The sequence below is a fragment of the Sarcophilus harrisii genome, chromosome 1 (genome assembly GCF_902635505.1).
Source record: "Sarcophilus harrisii chromosome 1, mSarHar1.11, whole genome shotgun sequence".
In the NCBI taxonomy this organism is placed as follows: Eukaryota; Metazoa; Chordata; class Mammalia; order Dasyuromorphia; family Dasyuridae; genus Sarcophilus; species Sarcophilus harrisii.
Genome location: NC_045426.1, coordinates 391,206,911 through 391,228,066, shown reverse-complemented (window position 1 = coordinate 391,228,066; position 21,156 = coordinate 391,206,911). Strand labels below are relative to the sequence as shown.

At 31.9% G+C, this 21,156-nt stretch overlaps 1 protein-coding gene across 1 annotated transcript in view; it reads right to left on the bottom strand.

Moving 5' to 3' along the window:
* ADAMTS16 (ADAM metallopeptidase with thrombospondin type 1 motif 16) overlaps positions 1–21,156 on the bottom strand; it is a 232,380-nt gene that overhangs the window by 168,368 nt on the left and 42,856 nt on the right. Inside the window, exon 4 of the mRNA XM_031946108.1 lies at positions 2,654–2,936. Within this exon, the coding sequence (XP_031801968.1) occupies positions 2,654–2,936 (283 nt within the window). The remainder of the gene's footprint in view (positions 1–2,653; positions 2,937–21,156) is intronic.

Genomic DNA, 21,156 nt, shown 5'->3' with positions numbered 1-21,156 from the left:
AAAAAACTCTTTTAAATTTAATTTAAAATTAAAACCCAAGATTTCTAAAAACTTTTGAAAAATATTTTAGAAATTCATATAAAATAACCTTTAACCTATTTTTAATCAACAAACCAAAAAAAAAAAGAAAATCAAATTAAAATATTTAAAATAAAAAATTTGGGAATATTAAAAAAAGTCAAATTTTTAAGAAAATTAAAAAAAAAAAGCAGCTTAAAAATTTAAAAATCAAAGGAGGGTTTAAAGAATTAAATAAAAATAAATTAAATATTAACATTATTTCATCCCAGAAAATTTAAACTAAAAAAAAAAAAAAATTTTGGTAATAAAAGGGAAAACCAAAAAATTAAAAAAAAATAAATAAGGTTTCCCCAAAACCAAAAAATTAAAAAGGGAAAAACCATTCAAGAAAAAAAGGATAAAATTGGGTTCCAAAACTATTAAATTTTTTGGTTAACAAACCCAAAGTCCAATTTTTGGTAAGAATTTTATTTAAAAAATTGCTTTAAATTTAAATTGTTAAAATAAATTAACCCTTTTAAAAAGATCAAAAAATTTTAGAAAATTATAAAAAATTAGGGTAATTATTTAATTTAAAAAAAAATTTTCAAAGTTTAACTAAAATTATTTCACAAAATAAAAATTAAATTAACAAAAAAATTTTTAAAAAAAACTAATTAAAAAGGAAAAAGAAAAAAGGGCCTTTTATTTTTTATACCTATTTCCAAAAATTAAAACCGAATTAAATTTTTTTAAAACCAAGCTTTTCCCAAGATAAAGAAAGGAAGAAAATAAAATCATTGGACTAAATTTATTACAAGCAAAATTTAGTAGGATAAATGAAAAGTCTTACAATTGTTTTTAGAGAAATAATTTCACAATTAAGGATGAGTGAAACCTAGCTATTCAGTAGTTCATTTAAAAAAATTCTTAAGGGGTAGCTAAAAGGCACAGTGGATGGAATACCAACTCTGAGTTCAAATCTGACCTTAGACACTTAATACTTCCTAGCTGTGTGACCCTGGGCAAATCACTTAACCCTAATTGACTCAACAAAAAAAAAAATTTTTTTTGAGTGTATTAATGGATAGTAACCACAAAATAAACCAACAGGGTGATATGGTAGCCTATTCATAAATTTTACTCTATATTGAAAAGTGCAACATCAGTGGCTTAGGATGCTGATATTCTAGAGTAAATGAAAATATATTTGAATGAAATGAATATATTTGTATTCTGTGCATTTTATATTTCAAGTTTTTTGAAAGTTATATCAAAGTCAAAGGCTTACTCATCATTTTCATGTGCTGATGCATATGATTAATAACTTAATAATTGCTAAGCTTTATCTTTTCAAATAGAATTACACATTTTTTATCATGAATTTGTTGACTGATCTTTTCTAGTATACAATTTATATTTCTACTATCTGTAAATTATTATAATGATATAGCTGCTTGTTTCTTTATTGATTCATATACCAAGAAGTTTTAAATTAAAAAAGAAGATAAGTTCTATAGTTCTAGCATAAAGACATTATCTTCCTGATGTAATTGTTTAGAGGGTTAATGCAAATCTCGACAATAGAGAAAATAGGATTTTCAAATATCTAAAATAAAAAAAACAGTTAAACCCAAAAGGAAATTGTATTTAACTCCTTTATTATTTTGAATATTATCTCTTATCTAGATTCAACCTTGAATCACACGCATCATTCTCTATTTTTGCTTCTTCCTACTCATATGCTGCTGAATGAAAGTGGAGAAAATCATAATCATTTTGAGTGAACTGACACCAGATTTATGTTACATAATCACAACTAGGCCCTTATTGCTTCTTTGCAATCTTTCTATACTTGCCTTATCAATTTGCTATTCTCGTCTCCATAGTAGCTCTTCCAAACTTTTTTCATCCCTCCTTAAATCTCCTGTAGCTCTCTCTCTTCCCTTCTCTCAATTGAGATTTTTGCCTCATATTTTATGGGAAAAAATGAGCTTCTTATTCTTCTTCCTTCTTTCTCATTTCATATCACTTATATGTCTTCTGCTGTGATCTCTTCTTTAATTGCTGTCTCACATGATATAATGGTCTTACTCCTTGAGCCCTCTTATTTCTTTTCTCCAAACAACTTCACTGATCTGATTAGCTGGTGTGATTTTAATTACTATTTCATTGCTGATGATTCTCACATCTTTCTATCTTGCCTCAATATCTCTTCTGCTAATCTTTCAGAAATCTCAACGTGGATGTTCAATAGGCATCTTATAAAAAAGATGTCCAAAAAATAACTTATTGTCTTTATTTCTAAACATTTCTTCCTTTTCTACTTCTCTTACTTGTGGAAGTCAACAGCATCTTCCCAGTTGCTCAGACTCATAACCTAAGAGAAATGTTCAACTCTTCACACTTACTCCATAACTATTCTTGTCAAGAATTGTCAGTTTTCATCTTTTCAATTTGTAGTCTTAGAGAGATGCCACGGAGCACTAAAAGGGTTAATTGAGTTGCCTAGGGGTGACACAGTCAATGTGTGTCTGAGGCAACACTGGAACTCAGGACTTCCTGGAATTTAGTGAGCTCTCTCTCCACTATAACAATATGTTCTCTCTAAAAAAAAAATAATGAAATAAAACCAAAAATTGCCCTTACATACATTTCTTGCGCCTTCCACAGAAGTGCTGCTTTTGTGGGTGCTTGAGGTTAAATCCATGGTGGAGATGCTGGTTTTCTTGGTATAATCTGTTGTGCTTTTCCTGCTCTCTTTTCCTCTCAATCATCATGATTTCATTATCACTGTGAGGCTGGGCTCCTATGGATCTTTTGTAAAGTACATGGGAGTGTTGTCCATCAGGTGCTGAATAGTTCAGTTTAAGGGCTAGATCTGGAGGAAGTGGTTTCAAGAAGTAATCTGCTTCCTGGGTTCTTATCAAACCTGACTGAAAGAAAGAAGAAAACATAATTAATCACTGTGCTATATTTTGGAATTGACATTAGAGAAATGCTCATCACCAGAAAGTTGATAGACACATAATTTATTTTCTACCTGATAACTCTATAGAACTATGTATGCATAGATTATAGACATGTGCATATACATATACAAGCAAAGTAACAGATGGTCTACAGTAGCTCATAAAAGCTACCTAATAAGGAAAGAAGGGATTTTAATTTGCATATCAATAAAAATAGAACCCCCATCATTGATAAAACACAACCCTTTAGTTTTGAAAAGTCAATATTGGATAAATGAACTATTCTCCAAATTGAATATTCATTGTCAGTTTTTCACATAATTTCTCTTTACTTTAAATGAGTCAATATTTGAGAGATTTCAGGAAACTGGAATGAGAATGAAAATTACAGATTCTGACTCTTAAAAAAGCAGGAAATATTAGTCCAACCTGGTTATCTTGGTTAGGCAGAAATGAAAGCTGTAGCAGTTAAGCTTTTGTGTGCAAAGTCACACCATTCTAAGAGCTGGAATAAGAACTTCCTGGCTAGAATTACTTCCATTACATCATGTTGCTGAATAATGCTCAGAGTAGACAAGATCCCTAGATGGATTTTCAAAAGTTACTAAATACTGCTATCTTCTTCCAAGAGAGAATATTGTTAGCTTTCCATTATTTGTGATCCCAAGTTTCTCTATAAAGAGCTGAAGTATATCTCCATAAAATTGTGTAGAGATTCAGGGATATATTTGGAATATAATTCCATTTAACAAACTCCTGCCTACAACTAAACATTTCTCTCAACTCTATTGTATTTCCCAATTCTCTCTATTCTCAGTAACATTATAATCATGGCTCCTAATTCACAAGCTACATATTAGTTTTGAAATTGGAAGACCTAAGTTTGAATATTGTCTCAAATATTAATTATATAAATATATGCATATATGTATGTATGTGTGTATGTGTGTGTATATATATATATATATACACACACATATATACATGTGTATATATATATATATATATATATATATATATATATATGTATGTAAGACACTAGGTAAGCCATTCGACCTCTCAGTCTTTGTTTACTCTGTAAAACCTCTTAGGATTATACTAATAATTACAGCATATATGTGCAAATAGGTAAGAGCTATTTGAAATATTGTTAATATTTTATTATCAAATGATTAATTTAGAGATTGCAAGCTATCATATTTAGAAATATGTATCAGAGTCAGGAAATTCTGGATTCAAGTCCTGCTTCTAGCTTTGTGATTCTTAATTCATCAATTAATCTTTTAATGCTCCCATTATTAAATGATTAGTAAATTCCAAATATTGAATTTAACATTTTAGTTATCTATTTCCCTTCCCCCAAAAATCTCCCCATATTTTCTCTATCCTAAAGTAACATAACATCCCCCCATCCCATGATTAGAGGTAATTCCACTAATACCTCTTATTTAAAAAATAAGTCATCAAAGAAGAAAGAACCACACTTTAAAAAAATTATAACTTTTTCTTGACAGTAATATACATGGGTAATTTTTTACAACATTATCCCTTGCACTTACTTCTGTTCCGATTTTTCCCTTCCTTCCCTTCACTCCCTCCTCTAGATGGTAAGCAGTCTTATACATGTTAAATATGTTATAGTATATTCTAGATACAATATATGTGTGCAGAACTGAACAGTTCTCTTGTTGCACAGGAAGAATTGTATTCAGAAGGTAAAAATAATCTGGGAAGAAAAACAAAAATGCAAACAGTTTACACTCATTTCCTAGTGGTCCTTCACTGGGTGTAGCTGATTCTGTCCATCATTGATCATTTGGAACTGAATTAGATCTTCTCTTTGTCGAAGATATCCATTTCCATCAGAATACATCCTCATACAGTATTGTTGTTGAAGTGTATAATGATCTCCTGGTTCTGCTCATTTCACTCAGCATCAGTTCACGTAAGTCTCTCCAAGCCTCTCTGTATTCATCCTGCTGGTCATTTCTTACAGAACAATAATATTCCATAACATTCATATACTACAATTTACCCAACCATTCTCCAATTGATGGGCATCCATTCATTTTCCAGTTTCTAGCCATGACAAAGAGACCTGCCATAAACATTTTGGCACATACAGGTCCCTTTCCCTTCTTTAATATCTCTTTGGGGCATAAGCCCAGTAGTAGCATTGCTGGTCAAAGGATATGCATAGTTTGATAACTTTTTGAACATAATTCCAAATCGCTCTCCAGAATGGTTGGATTTGTTCACAATGCCATCAACAATGCATCAGTGTCCCAGTTTTCCCACAACCACTCCAACAGTCATCATTATTTTTTCCTGTCATCTTAGCCAATCTGACAGGTGTGTAGTGGTATCTCAGAGTTCTTAATTTGCATTTCTCTGATCAATAGTGATTTAGAACACTCTTTCATATGAGTGGAAATAATTTCAATTTCATCATCTGAAAATTGTCTGAAATACTACACTATTCAAACATATTATGGAAACAGGGAAGTCTGAGGTTCATCTTCAGAAGAGAACACTTTAGTAAAAACAAAGCTTCTATCCCAAATAGTCATGTAAAATGGCTCCCTGCCAAAAGAGAATTTATAGAAGAAATTAAAAAAAAGAATTCAACAATCAAATGAGAAACATTGAAGAAAAACTAAAGGAAAAATAAAGCTATCCAAGAAAAACAAGATTATGAAAAAAAAGTTAACCAATTAAAAAAGGAGATACAGTGTCTCAAAGATGAAAATAACTCTTTGAAAATTAGAGTTGGTCAAGAGGAAGCTACTGAAGCTATGAAAGACTAAAAATAACAAAACAGATTATTTTAAAAATGAGAAAATAGAACAAAAAGTGAAACACCTCAGAAGAAAAAAAAATAGATCAACCAATCTATTGGAGAAATTATATCAATATTGGAGAACAGATCAAGAAGAGAAAATATAAGAATAATTGGACTGCCAGAGAGTTGTGACCAAAAAGAAAACCTTGACTCAATAAACGTTGGAAATAATTCTAAAAATTGTCCTGGAATGATCGAACATGAGGGGAAAGTAGAAAAAGAAAAAAAAAATACACCTATCACCACCTCAAAAACATCCTTTGTGTTCACATAGGGATACAATTGCCAAATTTTGAAACCATATCAAAGAGAAAATTTTGCAAGAGACGAAAAAAAAACCAATTCAAATATACAGAAGTTACGATTAGAATTGGACAAGACTTAGCAGCAGCTACAACAAAACATCACAGATCTTGAAATCCTATCTATAGACAAGCAAAAGAACTAGGCTTGCAGCCAAAAATATCATCCAGCAAAATTATCTATAATTTTCAATAAGGAAAAAATACATTCAATAAACTTGCAGATTTTCAGGACTTTCTATCAACCAAAACTGAACTTAACAGAAAATTTAACATATAAGAGCCAATATCAAAGAATAATTTTAAGGAATTCAATATGGACAAACTGTTTAAACATGGATATTTTTTTTTCTACATGGGAAATATATACTTTATGTTTAAGATTTACATCAATAATAGGGGAAGCTCAAAAGAAATATTGGCAGAATAAAGGTAAAAATAATAATCATGCTATACATATGAGGTGCAGAGGAAGAATAGGCACAGAGGCATTGTGGGGAGGAGGACTTACAGTTCTGAAAACCTACTCATATTAGGAATGGATTCAACAGGCAACACTACATATATACTAAGAAGGATATAGCATCCTCCAAAATCTATTAAAAACATATGAGGAAAGGGATAGGTAGATGGGGAAGCAAAGAATGAGGAAGGAAGATAAGGGAGGGGTCCCTGGGTGAGGGGAAGATTGAATAATAGTAAGCTAAATTATGGAGTAGAATTTAATGAAAGAGTCAGCAGAGATAGGAAAGGCATTGTATGTGGGATGTGTGTATGCAAGTCTGTGTATGTATGTATATATCTACATATGCATAAATAAATATTTTCTTAATTATAGCTTCCTTAGGGGTGGTGGGGGAATGAAGGGGAGATATGTGTGTATGTATATGTATGTATATATCTACACATGCATATATAAATAAATATTTTGTTAACTATAGCCTACTTGGGGATGGGGGAATGAAAGAGGAGGAAAAAAATAGACTTAATAAGGTGTGCAGCAGAGGACAAAAGAACAATTTACAAGGAAGTCAAGAAAAGATGGACACTCATGAATATAATTTCGTCTACTTACAGACACACATATTTATATGCATTTTCTTAAAATAGTATTTGTTGTTATATATTTTGAATCCTTCCTGTTCTCCTGGGCACATGATAATGTTCTCTTTTGTTTTGTGTTGCTTTTCTGTTTTTTTTTTTTGTTTGTTTGTTTTTTGTTTTTTGCTTATTTTGTTTCTTCAAATAAAATAAATTTGGAAAAAAAAACTGGGAGAAAAACAAAATAAAATGTAACATTTCCATTGCAAGCCAGTGGAAGCCAGGGAAAATGCTCAGGATGGAATATCATATGAGAAAAGCATCAAGGAGGCCTATGCCATTGGATCACAGAGTGCATATAGAGATGTAAGGTATAAGAAAAATGGAATAGTAGGAAGTGGACAGGTTATTAAAGAGTTCTAAAGCTAAAAAGAACTTTTTTACATTTATTCTGGATGTAATGAGGAATCACTGGAGTTCACCGAATTGCAGGTATATGATATGGTTAGATATCTGCTTTAGGAAGATGAAAATGACAGCTGAGTGAAGAAAGAATTGGAGTGGTGAGAAATCTGAGGGAAGAAGACCAATTACCAGACTATTACTATAGTGCAACCATAAGGTGATGAGGATTTGAATTAGGACTGGTGTAGTGTCAAAAGAGAAGAAGGTAGCTACACAGAAAGAAATATCATGAAGATAGAAATGACAGAATTTAGCAACTTCTTGAATACAGGGGAGTGAGAGAGTGAAGAGTTGAGCTTATCACCTAAGTTTCTAGTTTGAATGACTAGGAGGATGATGTCCTCAACAGCAATAGGGAAGTTAGCAAGAGAGGATGGTTTTGGGGGAAAGATAATGAGTTCATTTTGGAACATACTGATTTTAAAAATATTATAGGACATCAAGTTCTATAGGCCTAATATTTGAATTTCACTGTTTTGGATGGAAATAATTCTAAAATATAGCATACATTTCCTTCTTTCTTTAATAGAAACTATTGAAAAGGTTCATCATTTTATCAAAGTAGATAATCTTTCAACCAATCCAGAATGCAAATTATCTATAACATAATTACATAAATATACTACTATGATTTCTTATAGTATAGCTACTTATATTTATTTCTACAGTGGTATGCTACTTTTACTTATTACAATAACAGTAGCTATAAATTATAACTAGCATACTACTAAATATAATTTACTAAGATGGAGTTGTTACTTAGTAGAGTTGTTACTAAATAGAGTAACAATGTAATTGTTACAAATGATACCCAAATTGTTACAAATGAAAACCATATTCCCTCCCTCCATTTTCCTATGGCCTATGTAGTAGTAAAATTATTTGAATTTAACTAGTCTGATTGTTGGACATATAGTCTAATATTCAAAACCTTTCTAGTTTGGTAGGACTTGTCAAAACTTGTTCTTCCCATGATGTGGCATCAGGAGAATTTTAGTTGAGGATATAGTATGCTAAATGTAGTCTCTTCGTGGGACAGAACTTAAGAATTTTTGCTCATACTTATACTATCTACCATACTACATTTCTTTAAAGCCAACTACGATACTTTTGATATATTTTATTATGGCAGGAAAAATTAAGGTACATAAATTCTTCCTCTGTAAAATGTATCAAAGACTGATGTAATTTCATATAATTGTTTCCTCTGTTTTCCCTCTGTAACATCAGTCATGACTTTATGGTATTTTCACTTGTTGTGTTTCTCATATGTTATTTTATCCTATATACAATTGTTTAGACAGAGATTGCTTTGGTGTCCAGGCTTTGTTATAGTTATTTGGGACTCAAAGTCCTTATGGGCTTCTGAGTTTATGAGTATCTGATGATTAGGCTGCTATGAACCTGCCTTGCAAACAAGTTGAGTGCTACCATAATTGCTTTCTAGTCTGTTATTATTAATGAAAAAGATGGCATATTCTTTTATTTTCATTCTAGTTTGTTCTAATATATAGTCTTTTGTATCTGCAAGGATAACAAAACATGTTTCAGCATAGACATATAAAGAAAAAGGCATTAGGCAAAGAATTTTTCTTTTGGTTTGGTATCATAAACAAATTTCACTTTTTGATTAATAAGATAACGAAAAATATTGAAATATTTGTTTTATTTTTGCATCATGACTTCAGAAAAAAAAAGAGAGCTCAGTGTTGTAGCTAATGTTTGCCTTATTCTCCAAGTTTCCCTTTATGTTGTTTCTTATAACAAAGAAAAAAAAATGACCACATAAGAAACTGAAACCCAGTGTATTCAAATTATAACTTGATGAAAATTCTATTAAGATGCTAACAATGACACAAAAGGACAAGCTGGTTTTAGAATGTGGCCAAGGTCTGGAGGATTTTTTTCTTGCAAAAGTAGCCTTCCAGGTCCTTTATCTTTCTCTTTTAAGTATAGAATATTTTCAGCTTAAGGTCTTGTTCTCAAGGTCTTTCAACAGAGTAGAATAAATCAGAACCAATGTTATAATCTTAAGATATGAAAAAGAGTAAGAAAATGCCATAAAGACTTTCCAGTTTTTGAATATCAACACAAGGAGGAAAAAATATATTTACATTAATAGAGTGGATGCTTATTAGAAAATGTTAATTATGGACAATGGCGTTAATAAACTATTTATTAATAGTTATTAATTAGCAATTTATTGATGCCAATATTAATGCAGATGTTTTATAAGTAGATAGAAGGAATTTCCATGCTAGTATATCTCCACCAGGAAATTAAATGAGTATTTGCATATTGTATCTAATGTGTCTGAATACAAGACATCTTTTAGAAATGTATCTTTAGAAAGACATACCCCTAGGTAACTAAGTTGCATAATAGATACATTGCTGAGCTGAGGGTCAGGAATACTGAGTTTAAATCTAGTCTCAAACACTTCTTAGCATATGTGAGCAAGGCAATTAGCTACTTTTACTTTTCTCAGTTTCCTTCACTGTAAAGTAGGAATAATAATAGCATTTTGCCTCCCAGAATTATAAGCAGCAAAACAAGTATTTAACACAGTGCCTGGGAACTTTTACTCTCTTTAAAGAGTGATCTGATTATTACCAGTAATAATAGTAAAATCATAATTACAAACCATACAAAACACAGACAATAAACTCAAGGGTAATTATTCTCTGGGAATATAGCAAACCTTTTCAAATGGTGCAATATACTAGTTTAGGAGAATGAAATTCTCATTAATGTACTTGCTGTATATGGTATTCATTTAAGACTATATTTCTTGAATTGAATAAGAAGATACTGTTTATAATTATTCTTTAAAATCATGAGTTTTCACTCTTCAAATAATTTTTATATTTTTCTTCTCCTTTTTTTGTCCCTTTCATTTAAAAATTATTTCTATGATATTAGTTTTGCATCTTATCCCACTTTCCTGTCCACTGAAACATCCCCTATGCAAAACATTTTTTGAAAATGTTAATAGAAAAGAAAAATTAAATGATTAATATTAAAAATCCATCACATCAAGAGAGTTTAAAAGCACAGACCAATAGCTTCACATTTCTGTAAAGAAGGAAAGGAGATATATTTTCTCTGCTTTTCTAAGATTAATTCTTAGCTATAATAATTACACAGAATTTAGGATTTTAAAATGTTTTCATTTTATTATAATAGTCATGTGCATATTTTTGATCTTTTGGTTTTGATTATTCTATTTAGGTAGCTTTGTCGTCTTTTTCTACATTCTTTGAGACATACATCTAGCAGGGAGGTGGCCTGTTTAGTCAAAAATTATGGAAACGTCTATAATTTTTTTCCCTTTAAACCTAATTTTCTTTTTTATCCCTTCTTTGAAAGGAAGACTATATTCATTCTTAAAAATTATTTTAATTTAAAAAATTCAGTTCTAAAGTCTTTCTCCCTCTACATTCTTCCTTAGCCATTGAGAAGGCAAGAAATATGTACATATATATGTGTTTCTATATATACACACCCACCAAGGGATGCACAAAATTATACACATGAAGCCATGAAATACATATTTTTGAATTAGCTATATTAAAGAAAAAATAAGATAAAGGAATAAATATACTTCAATATCCTTCAGTTCTCTGTCTGGAGGTAGATAGTATTTTACATCATTAGTCCTTTGGAGTTGTGGTGGATCATTATTTTGATCTGAAATGCTGTCTTTCATAGTACTATCATTATAGCAATATTGTTATTACTATGTTTCTGCTTAATTCACTGCATCAGTTCACATTGTCTTCCTGTAGTTTTCTTAGATCATTCTTTTCACCATTTCTTACAGATTAATGTTATTTCATCACAATCATAAACCATAATTTGGATATCTCAGTTTTCAGTTCTTTGCCACAAACAAAAAGAGGTGCTCTAAATATTATTGTACATGAGTCCTTTTCCTTTTAAAAATAATTTTCTTAGAGTATAGACCCAATAGTGATATTATTGGATCAAAAGATATGCATAGTTTTAGAGCCCTTTGGGCATAGTTTCAACTGCTATCCATAATGGTTGAAGTAGTACACAGCTCCCCCAAACATTGCTTTAGTATACCTATTTTCTGACATCTTCTCTATCATTTTTTGGTTTTGTTTACTGTCATCTTAGTTAATATAATGGGCATGAAGTAGTACCTTGGCAAAACTAGGTAGCATTTTGAATAAAGTGCTAGGTCTGGAGTCAGGAAGAGTTATCTTACTACTGTCAGAAACTTACTAGCTATGTGACTTTGGGCAAATTACTTAATCCTATTTGCTTCAGTTTCCTAATGTGTAAAATGAACTAAAAAAGGAAATTGCAAAACACTCCAGTATCTTTGCCAGAAACAACAATAACAATAACAAAAAACCAAAAAAGTCCAAATGGGGTTTCAAAGAGTCAGATACAACTGAAAGAAATTTGCTGAATAACAAATTGTTGTAATTTTTTTTTCATATGCTATTGATAACTTTGATTATTTTCTGAAAACTGCCTATTCATATCCTCTGACCACTTCCCAACTGGGGAATGGTTTTATTTTTATAAATTTAAAGCAATTCTCTTTATATTTCAGAAATATCACCTTTCTCAGAGAGCCCCCTAGTTTCCCGCTTTCTTTATGATTTTGATTGCATTGGTTTTGTTTGTGTAAACCCTTTTTAATTTCACATAATTAAAATTATCCCTTTTACCTCCTGTGGTCCTTTCTATCTCTTGTTCAGTCACTTTTCCCTTGTTTATAGATATGATGGGTATTTAGCTTCAAGAATGATATCAGAAATAGTGGGATGTAGGAAATACTCTCTTATCCTTTTCCCATTGAGTTATTTGAGAAAAATAAAATGTATTTTCTCTCAGAAATGGGCATAATGGATGGGTTGGTAATTAAAGATTAAGAAATGAGAAGTTGGTTTTAAGGTTATTTTCCTGAGGGAGAGAGTAGTGACAATTAGAATAAAAAAATGAATGGTAGGAGAAAGAAAGAGGGAAGGAGGAAAGAAGGGAAAGAAAAGCAGAACATAAACAAGAGGGTAAGGGAGAACAAGAGAGAGAGAGAGAGTGGGGGGGGAGAGAGGGAAAGAGAAAGATTTGAAAGCTTTATTTTTCCTCATTAGGCACAACAGAGGTAGAATCATCTGAAAAAGTGATAGGCTGGATTGATTGTGCTGTAGTGGAACTAGAAGGAATGGCAGAGGAGAAAGGAGAAAAAAGAGATGCAGAGCAACCTCTTCTTTCCTCTTTCAAATAACAGAGAATAGCTACAAAGCAATGAACTTCCAAGTTATGAAATCATTGTCAGAGATGTCTCCACGGTCAGGATCTTAAGTGACTTTGTATATTTACATGTTATCTTCTGGACTAATAGTCATTCTAGGATTTTTCTTTTAATTCTTTCTAATACAATTTTTCTTCGCAACATTTTTATCTCATACATGAAATCAAAGAATTGGCTGCTTTCAACATAATTGGTAAAAGAATGAAAAACTTTTAATAAGACCAAAGGAGAGGTAAATCTCTTGGAATGTACCTGGGCCCATTAGGTAATAGGAATTCTGTGATACTAAGTTTACCATGTTGCAGGAGTGCACAAAAATGGTAAGTCATCTGTCCTTCCTTCCTACATGTGTTGCTTACAGTGAGACTATATCATAACAGTAGCAGACTGTATAGTAATTAAACCCATAATATTTACTAGATGACTTGAAGTTAGAAAAGAAAAAGAAAACTAGCATAAGGATACATTACATTTGTACAGTACTTTAAAATGATTTTACATATTACCTCATTTGAGCTCATAACAACCTGAATGAATTAAAAATTAGGTATTATTATCTCCATTTTACAAATGCCACAATAAGTGGCCAAGCTAATCCTTGAACACGTATCTTCTGATTCCAATCATACTATTTTCCTTCATTTTTATTCAAGAAATGACGTTGGAGTTAGGGACTTCTCAATCAACGCTTTGGAATGATCAGAAGATTGTTTCTTCTAAAAATCCAAGACAATTTCTTTGTCCCCTTTCTGTTTATATGGCTATAACAAATATGTTTGCTTTGACAGTTCACATCTGGATCTTATGAAATTGGCTGATTCAGTTACAGTGTAATAACCACCAGACTAAAACAAATGTGGTTTGGGTGCATTATAACAAGACCTACTTTGTCTTATATACCATTAGTAAGAAGGAAGCAGGTTTGTTCAGCTTGGTTTGTATGGTGCCTAGAAGGGACATAGTCCTGTTGGCATTATCTTGATGCAGATAAAATCAGGTGATCTGGGGAGGGTAGTGGAAGGACTACAAGAGAACAATAATGAGGTTCTAAACTTCTCCTATTGACACTGGGATTAACTGATTGGATGGTGGGGTTGGGGAAAGGCAGAGGTAAACAATAAGTTCCTGCATGAATTGGATCAATAACCAAGAGATCAACATTCAGACAGGGCTGAGGAGAGAGAAGTTTGAAGGGAGCCAATCTCAATATCTAAAAAATAAAGGTTCAGAGCAGGGTGAGGCAAAGGTGAAGTTGTCTGAAACATGAGTAGGAGCCAGATGATCAGTCACTGAGACAAGGATGTAAAGCAAAGCAAGAAAAAGCTGGTTAAACAGGGATTGAAAAGAACTGGGACAATATTGTTGTTAGGAAAAATATCACTAGTATGAAAACATGATGAGTATGGTTTTAGACCAGACCAATTCATTCAGTTCAGAATTCTGCCTCTGACAATAGAACTAAGATATATTTTATAGAAGAATGTGGATGTTGTCTCCCTTATATATAGTAGACAATTTTCAAAGATCCTTGATTGATTTTGATGTTAAAGACATACCATGACCATCTGTATCCTCTTCTAAAAATCCATTTTATATCTAATATCATATTTTTGGCCTGTCTAACATTTTAGGATAATGAAATCCATATGTTTATGACCTACTCTATAAAGCAGTCTTGTGCCACTCTAGTTTTAGATAATACTTTATAGCATGCCAAGAATTGAGAACTGTTTTCATACTATGCTCTTGTTAGTTTTATATCTTTTAATGTCATTCTTTTTTTTTAGTCTATCGAATCTTTTTGTCTATAGTGATATTCAAAATCATATCAAGTTGAGCCAAAATACCGATTCTCTCAACATCCCTCTTATTATTATAAATGATCACCTTTTGGCCCTATTATCCAACAGAATAAATTAATGAATAATCTCTAAAAGACTGGGAAACTACAGTTGCATCTCTAGATAAGAAATTAGAAAAGAGGAAAAAGCTTAGCTGAATTATTTTCTTTTAGAGACTGTTAGTTTACTTTTTGGAGCTTTCATTATTTATGTCATAATCATCAATTAGATTATGTTTCACAGGAACATTGTCCCCAATCTAATTTTTTTCAATGAAGAATAATTTATTAATTGCTTACTGTATATCAGATATTATGCTAGTGTTATACATTCTGAAAGAAAAAAAAGTGAAACACTTCCTACTTTTAAGAAATACATCTTATTGGAGTAGACCTCATGTATATGTAATGCTTTATAACATAAATATAAAGAAAATTTTTGAAGAGGTATGAGCAGAGCCATGAGGCTCCTACCACTTAGCATAGTGGACCTCATATAATATGGACAACATATTTATTGAAAATGAAAATTAAGTTATCATTACATGGGTAACTATGTGCTACAGTAGGAAGAACATTAGCTTTGGAATGGAAGCAGTTGAGTCCATATCCTGCCTCTGAAGTAAACTCCCTGTATGATCTTGAGCTAGTCACTTAACATCCTTGGGCTTGTTGCTTCATTTGCAAAATACAGAATTTGACCTAGATGACTTTTAAGGCTGCTGGCGGGTCTAGGTCTATGATTTTATATGGATATAAATAACCGTATAGCATTACGGCCCGGTAAAATGCTGCAATTAGATACATTATGAGTTTGGAAGGTGAGATCTGCATAAGGCCATTAAGGAAGCTTTCTGTAATAGGTGCTATATGAGTTAAACCTTGAGGGATGAATAGAATTTTCATGAGCATAGATGTGGGAAGAGAATGTCAGTTCAACACAAAGGAAAAAAAGTAAGGAAAAATAAGCATTAAATCATGAGACAAGTTTAGAGAATAGCATATGTTTAGTTTAGCAAAGTACATATTAGAAGAGTAGGAGGAAAATAACCTAAAAGTAGGTTGCAACAAATAGAAAATGGAAGTTCCTCAAGGCATTAAAATGAGGAATTTATACATGAGGCAGGCAATGGGAAAATATCAATGATGTTGAGATAAGAAGTGACAAGCTAAAAGCATTACTTTAGGAAAAAAATATATGACCCCAAACATCAAATGATTGTTGAAGGAGATTCTGAAGGGAGAGAGGATTATTAAGAATTTATAAAGTTTACACTAGGGTGATAATACTGGAGAAGAAAAGAAAGTGACTACTTCCCATTCAATGGTTACTCTAAAATAGTAAGCCTTAAGGACTGGGAGAACAGTCATTCTTGTTATTAGCATAAGTAGAAATAAGGAAGAAGATCTAGCTTTGCTTTTGGAGAAGGAATCAGAGGAAGATTATGGGGGCAGAGGGAGACAATAAATTTGGCTGTAGAAATCTTGATTTAGAGTACCAATAAGACATCTAGATAGAACGATTTATCCAAGTAGTTAGAAATGTGGGATATGCTATAGCCCAGAGGTGAGAGGCACTATCAGTCTGGTTGGTTTAATCTTTCCTAAAATTCTTATACAACTTCATCAGGTATTTCCTTTGCCTTCTCATAATATCCCACTTTAATTATACCTGTGTATATTTTATATTTCCAATTAGAATATTTCTTTTCTTTTTAAAACAATATTTATTTAAAACTAATATAAAATAAGAAAAAAAACCCAAAATGAACAAAGAAAAACCAAAAGAAAATAAAACATTGCTATGTGCCCAGAATAACATTAGTGAGGATTCAAAATGAAATAAGAAATTTCCATTTTAAGTAAGTCTTTATAATAATAGAAATGATTGTATTCATAAATTCATTTTTTCTTTGCTTCCTCATAGATTATTCTATTGTTCTCTGCTGAATACTTTTTACTTTATTTTTTCTTTCTCCCTGTACCCCCAGGCAGGTTGGAGGTAAGCCCGGGTATACATGTACATACCTAGATACATATATGCAGTTACACATATATAGACATACATCTAAAACAATAGTAATATGGATGACATATAGTGTAGACCTTTCTCAATTGAATCTTTTAAGCTTGACTTTGAGATTTTGAGAGGAAAAATAACTAGTCCTACTTATTTTTTTCTAATAAATTCTATTCTTTATTCTTGTCATTATGTTTATGTAGATCTCTTATTTCCTCTATCTGCTAACTTTTTTACTTCAATTCAACTCCTTAACTTGCCTTGATATCCCCCCTACCCCTGCCATGGATCCTTCTCCTTTATCTTCCTCACATCCTTCCCATTTTTCTTTATCCCATTCCCATTAATCTACATATCTTAACCCACTCCACCCTTCTATACCTTACCTTATCCTATGTCATCCTTTTGCTCTTTATCCTTTTCCCATTAATGTGCATACCTTGTCCCATGCCAAGAAGGCATATAATATATAGCATAATTACTATTGTTACCTTTTCCTAGATAGTTTTGTTTTTTAAGTCAGATCATACTCGGTTCTGCCCCAATCTTTCTTTTGAACTACCCTATTACTGATGTCAGTCTTAAAAGTTTACACTTCCATGTAAAAAACACAAACCAATCAAACCATAAGGAATTTGTCCTTGTTGAGTTTCTTGAAATTAATCTTTCATGTTAACTCTTATATGTCAAATTTTCTATTGAGTTCAGGTTTGACTGAGACAAAGTCCTGAATGTCCATTTTTTTCAATCAATATTATGATTAGTTTGCTAGATAGGATAATTTTGGCTGCAACCCTAACTCTTTAGATTGTCAATACACATTATTCTGGGATGTTTGGTCTTTTATGATAACCACTGATAAATTCCGTAAAAATCTAATTGTAGCTCCAGCATATTTGATTTTTTAAAAATTTTCTCTTTGATCTGGGGTTTTTGAAATTTAGCAATAACATTCCTATGTATTTCCTTGTAGGACCTCTCTGAAGTAGCAATCAGTGGATTTTTTTCTATTTCTATTTTCCCTTCATGTTCTATCATTCCAGAACAATTTTCTTTTAATTACTTCTTGTATTATAGTGTCAAGATTCTCCTCCTCCTCTTCCTCCTCCTCCTCCTCCTCCTTCTTCTATCACAACTTTCAGGTAGTCTAGTTATTATGTTTTTCTCTTCTCGATTTGTTCTCCAGATCTGTTGTTTTCCTTATAAGATGTTTTATATTCTTTTCTATTTTTTTCTTCTTTCTATTTTGTTATTTCTTGGTCTCATAGATTCATTGGCTTTCTTTTTCCCAATTCAGATTTTCAAAGAATTATTTTCTTTTTTTAAGGCTCTGAATTATTTTTCTAGTTGGTTAATTTTTTATTTCATAATCTTGTTTTTTCTTGGATTTTTAAAAAATGTTTCTTAGTCTCTCTCTTTTGATTTTTAACGTCTTTTTTGAATTCTTGAACAAATTCTTTTGGGCAATTAACCAATATTACTTTTTGAGGTAGAAGAGGCTTTTTTACTTCAATGTCTTCCTCTGCAGATGGATTCCAGTGTTCCCTATGCTCATAGTAAGATTCTATGGTTGGGTTCTTCTTTGCCTGTTCATTTTTTAAAAATGAGAACTAATAGTATTAGCACCTCTAATCTTTGGGGTGGAGGTGGGTGGGAGATCAGGAATAGTGCTTCTGGCTTTACTTCATCTCTCCCCTCTGACCTAGAACCCAAAACCAAAAGCCCCATCATTCTGCAAGTGCCAACAGCCAGCAGCATCCCCTGCAATACTGCCTCTGCACTCACCAAATATGCTGGTTACTTCTGGCCCAGGGCTGCATCTCAGCAGCACAGGGGAAGTTCCCCCAGATTTCTTGGACTGAGTCCCCAATTTAGCTTAGTCCAGGAGGTGAAAGTTCCTATAGTTTGGGGTGAGGCTACATCCAAATCCAGCTGGCCCCAAGGCTCCTGTTGCTGTTTCAGCAGAACTAGTCTGGAGGAGGTGTTTATTCTTCATACTGGTTAAATGCTGGTCTGGGGGGTTTTTCTTTGGACTTCTCCAGTTGTACCAGGAGGATTTCTGTTCTGCCCCAAGTATTGTTTGTTTTTCTGTGGTCTGTGTTCACCCTGAGGAATAATTTTGTTTTGATTATGGGGAAAATCTGGAAAGCTTGGAATTTTCTGATCTACTCTGCCATCTTCTCAGAAACCTGCTAGAATATGTTTTTAAAGGGCAATGACAATTTTATTTTTAGCCTAAGGATGAACATTATGCATTGGTGAAAATCAGGTATTCAATGTTCAAATGTATTTATGATTTTATCCATGTGGATGTTCTCTCCAGTGATGCATTTAAAATCCATCCATGTCTGCTGATCCTGTAAGACCCTAATCCATGAAGAACATAGTAGGTACTCATTCAGTCATTTCCCCCATAAATTTGCCAGAGGGCATCCACAAAACCTGGTACTGGTTTTCCTTGCTTTTTTCTGATATTCATATATCTGCACATAGGCCATCTAATTGTTTTTCTCTTTTTGCTGCATAATCAATTTGTTTCCTTTTTAATCATACATTTCCTTGATGGGATCTTTTCCTTCATTTCTTCTTAGTAGTTCTTTATTCATTTTAGATTGTAGGAATTAGATGCTCACCCATATCATTGTAGACTTCTCAGATCAATATACAAAATTTCTCCTATATAATTAACACCATATAGATCTGTTCAGAGGGAGTCATAATATTAATAGAATAGAGAGATGTTAAGTTGAAATACCAGAATAGCAAAAAAGTGTTTTGAAACAAAATGTTGAAAGATTATTTCACTATAGATTATGAAGACAAAAATTATAAAATACTTTAGAAATCACAAGTTAGAAGTCTGTTTATAAGTTTAGGAATAGTAAAACTTATAAAACTAGGGACATGGAACATTAGATAAATGAATGACTGTGGGTAGACACTGGAATCCATAGGGGTTGGCTTACTAGTTAATTGACTCTTGCCTTCCTCTGCGTTTTACATCTAATTTATGTATGGGGGAGCTTCTGATTTTTCAGGAATAAGTAGAGATGTGATTTATGTTCTAGGGCAAAATTAGGTTTCACCTCTTATAGAATGTCAACACATTTAAAACCATTTTTGAGAATGAAGCTTTTTCTTAATCTTTTTATGCAAAATAGTAATGAACATGAAAACACGCTAAAATTTTAAAGTTAATAAAAGTGAAATGTCCTCAGTATTGAGACTACAGTGTTTAAGATAACTTTATTTATGAGATGACAGAGCTAGAATACATCCAAATTCTTAGACAAAGATCAGTTGTAAATATAAATATTGTTGTCTCATAAAGTTCAAAGATTTTTGTTTGAATTTATCATTGATCCTAAAAAATGCCAAAGAAACAGGGATGCTTACTATTTCTGGGATGAAACCTCCCAAATATGCTTCCACCATTGTCACAGCCACCTCTAAACCTCTGTGCTGTCATATGGAATCAGAGACTGGACGGATGGCTTCATTGGCTTTCTCAGATGAGGAAAAGTTCTCTTGGTAATATTAGTCAGTACTTTCTCTCCAATTCATAGTGTAGTTGTGTAGGGCACTGAGAAGTTAAGTGACTTTCTCAAGAAAATCTTTACAGAAGCATTACTTGATCTCATCTTCCTAGTGCTCATACTCCTAGATTCATATGTTCATATGTTCATAATTTTCCTTGGGAAAAGTCAATTAGTCCCAACTCTTCATTTTACAAATTAGAAAATTTCAACATGTAGTGATCAAATGATTTGCCCAAAGGCACATGGCATGCAAAGTGGAAGATATGAAATCAGTTTTCCTGAACCCAAATCCAAGGCTCTTTCCACTGTTCCATGTATTCTTATAATTATATTCAGTTTTCTTCATCAATGAAATCACAAATATGCGCTAAAGCAGAAGAAAACACTACTTTATGGATTACATACATACTTCTAAGCTCTTTCAAGCAATATGCAGTGAAACTAATTTTCATATTTGGAAAATGAGTCATTTTCATAATGACTTAGAACTATCAATATTTATATCAAATTACCTGAGTGCATATGGTTACAAACTGCTATTTATTTTGGTTCTAATTTTATGATTTTTATTTCTCTTCCCTCACTTTTAGACTGTTTATTCTCAACTTTTCTTATGAGCATGTCTTCCACCTCACTAATTAGATCTTCTGATAGTTCTAATCTTCTTTGGGCTAGAAATTGAGATTTCCAAGTTTGTCATTATTATGTGCAAAGAAAGAGTAGTTGAGATTTATGTGAATGTATGTGTCTCAAATACTTTTATACATGTGAAATTTGTGTATTAACTTTTATATTTTTATATTGGTTTTGCTTATGGTTTCCAGTTCTCAGTTAGAATTTGGATG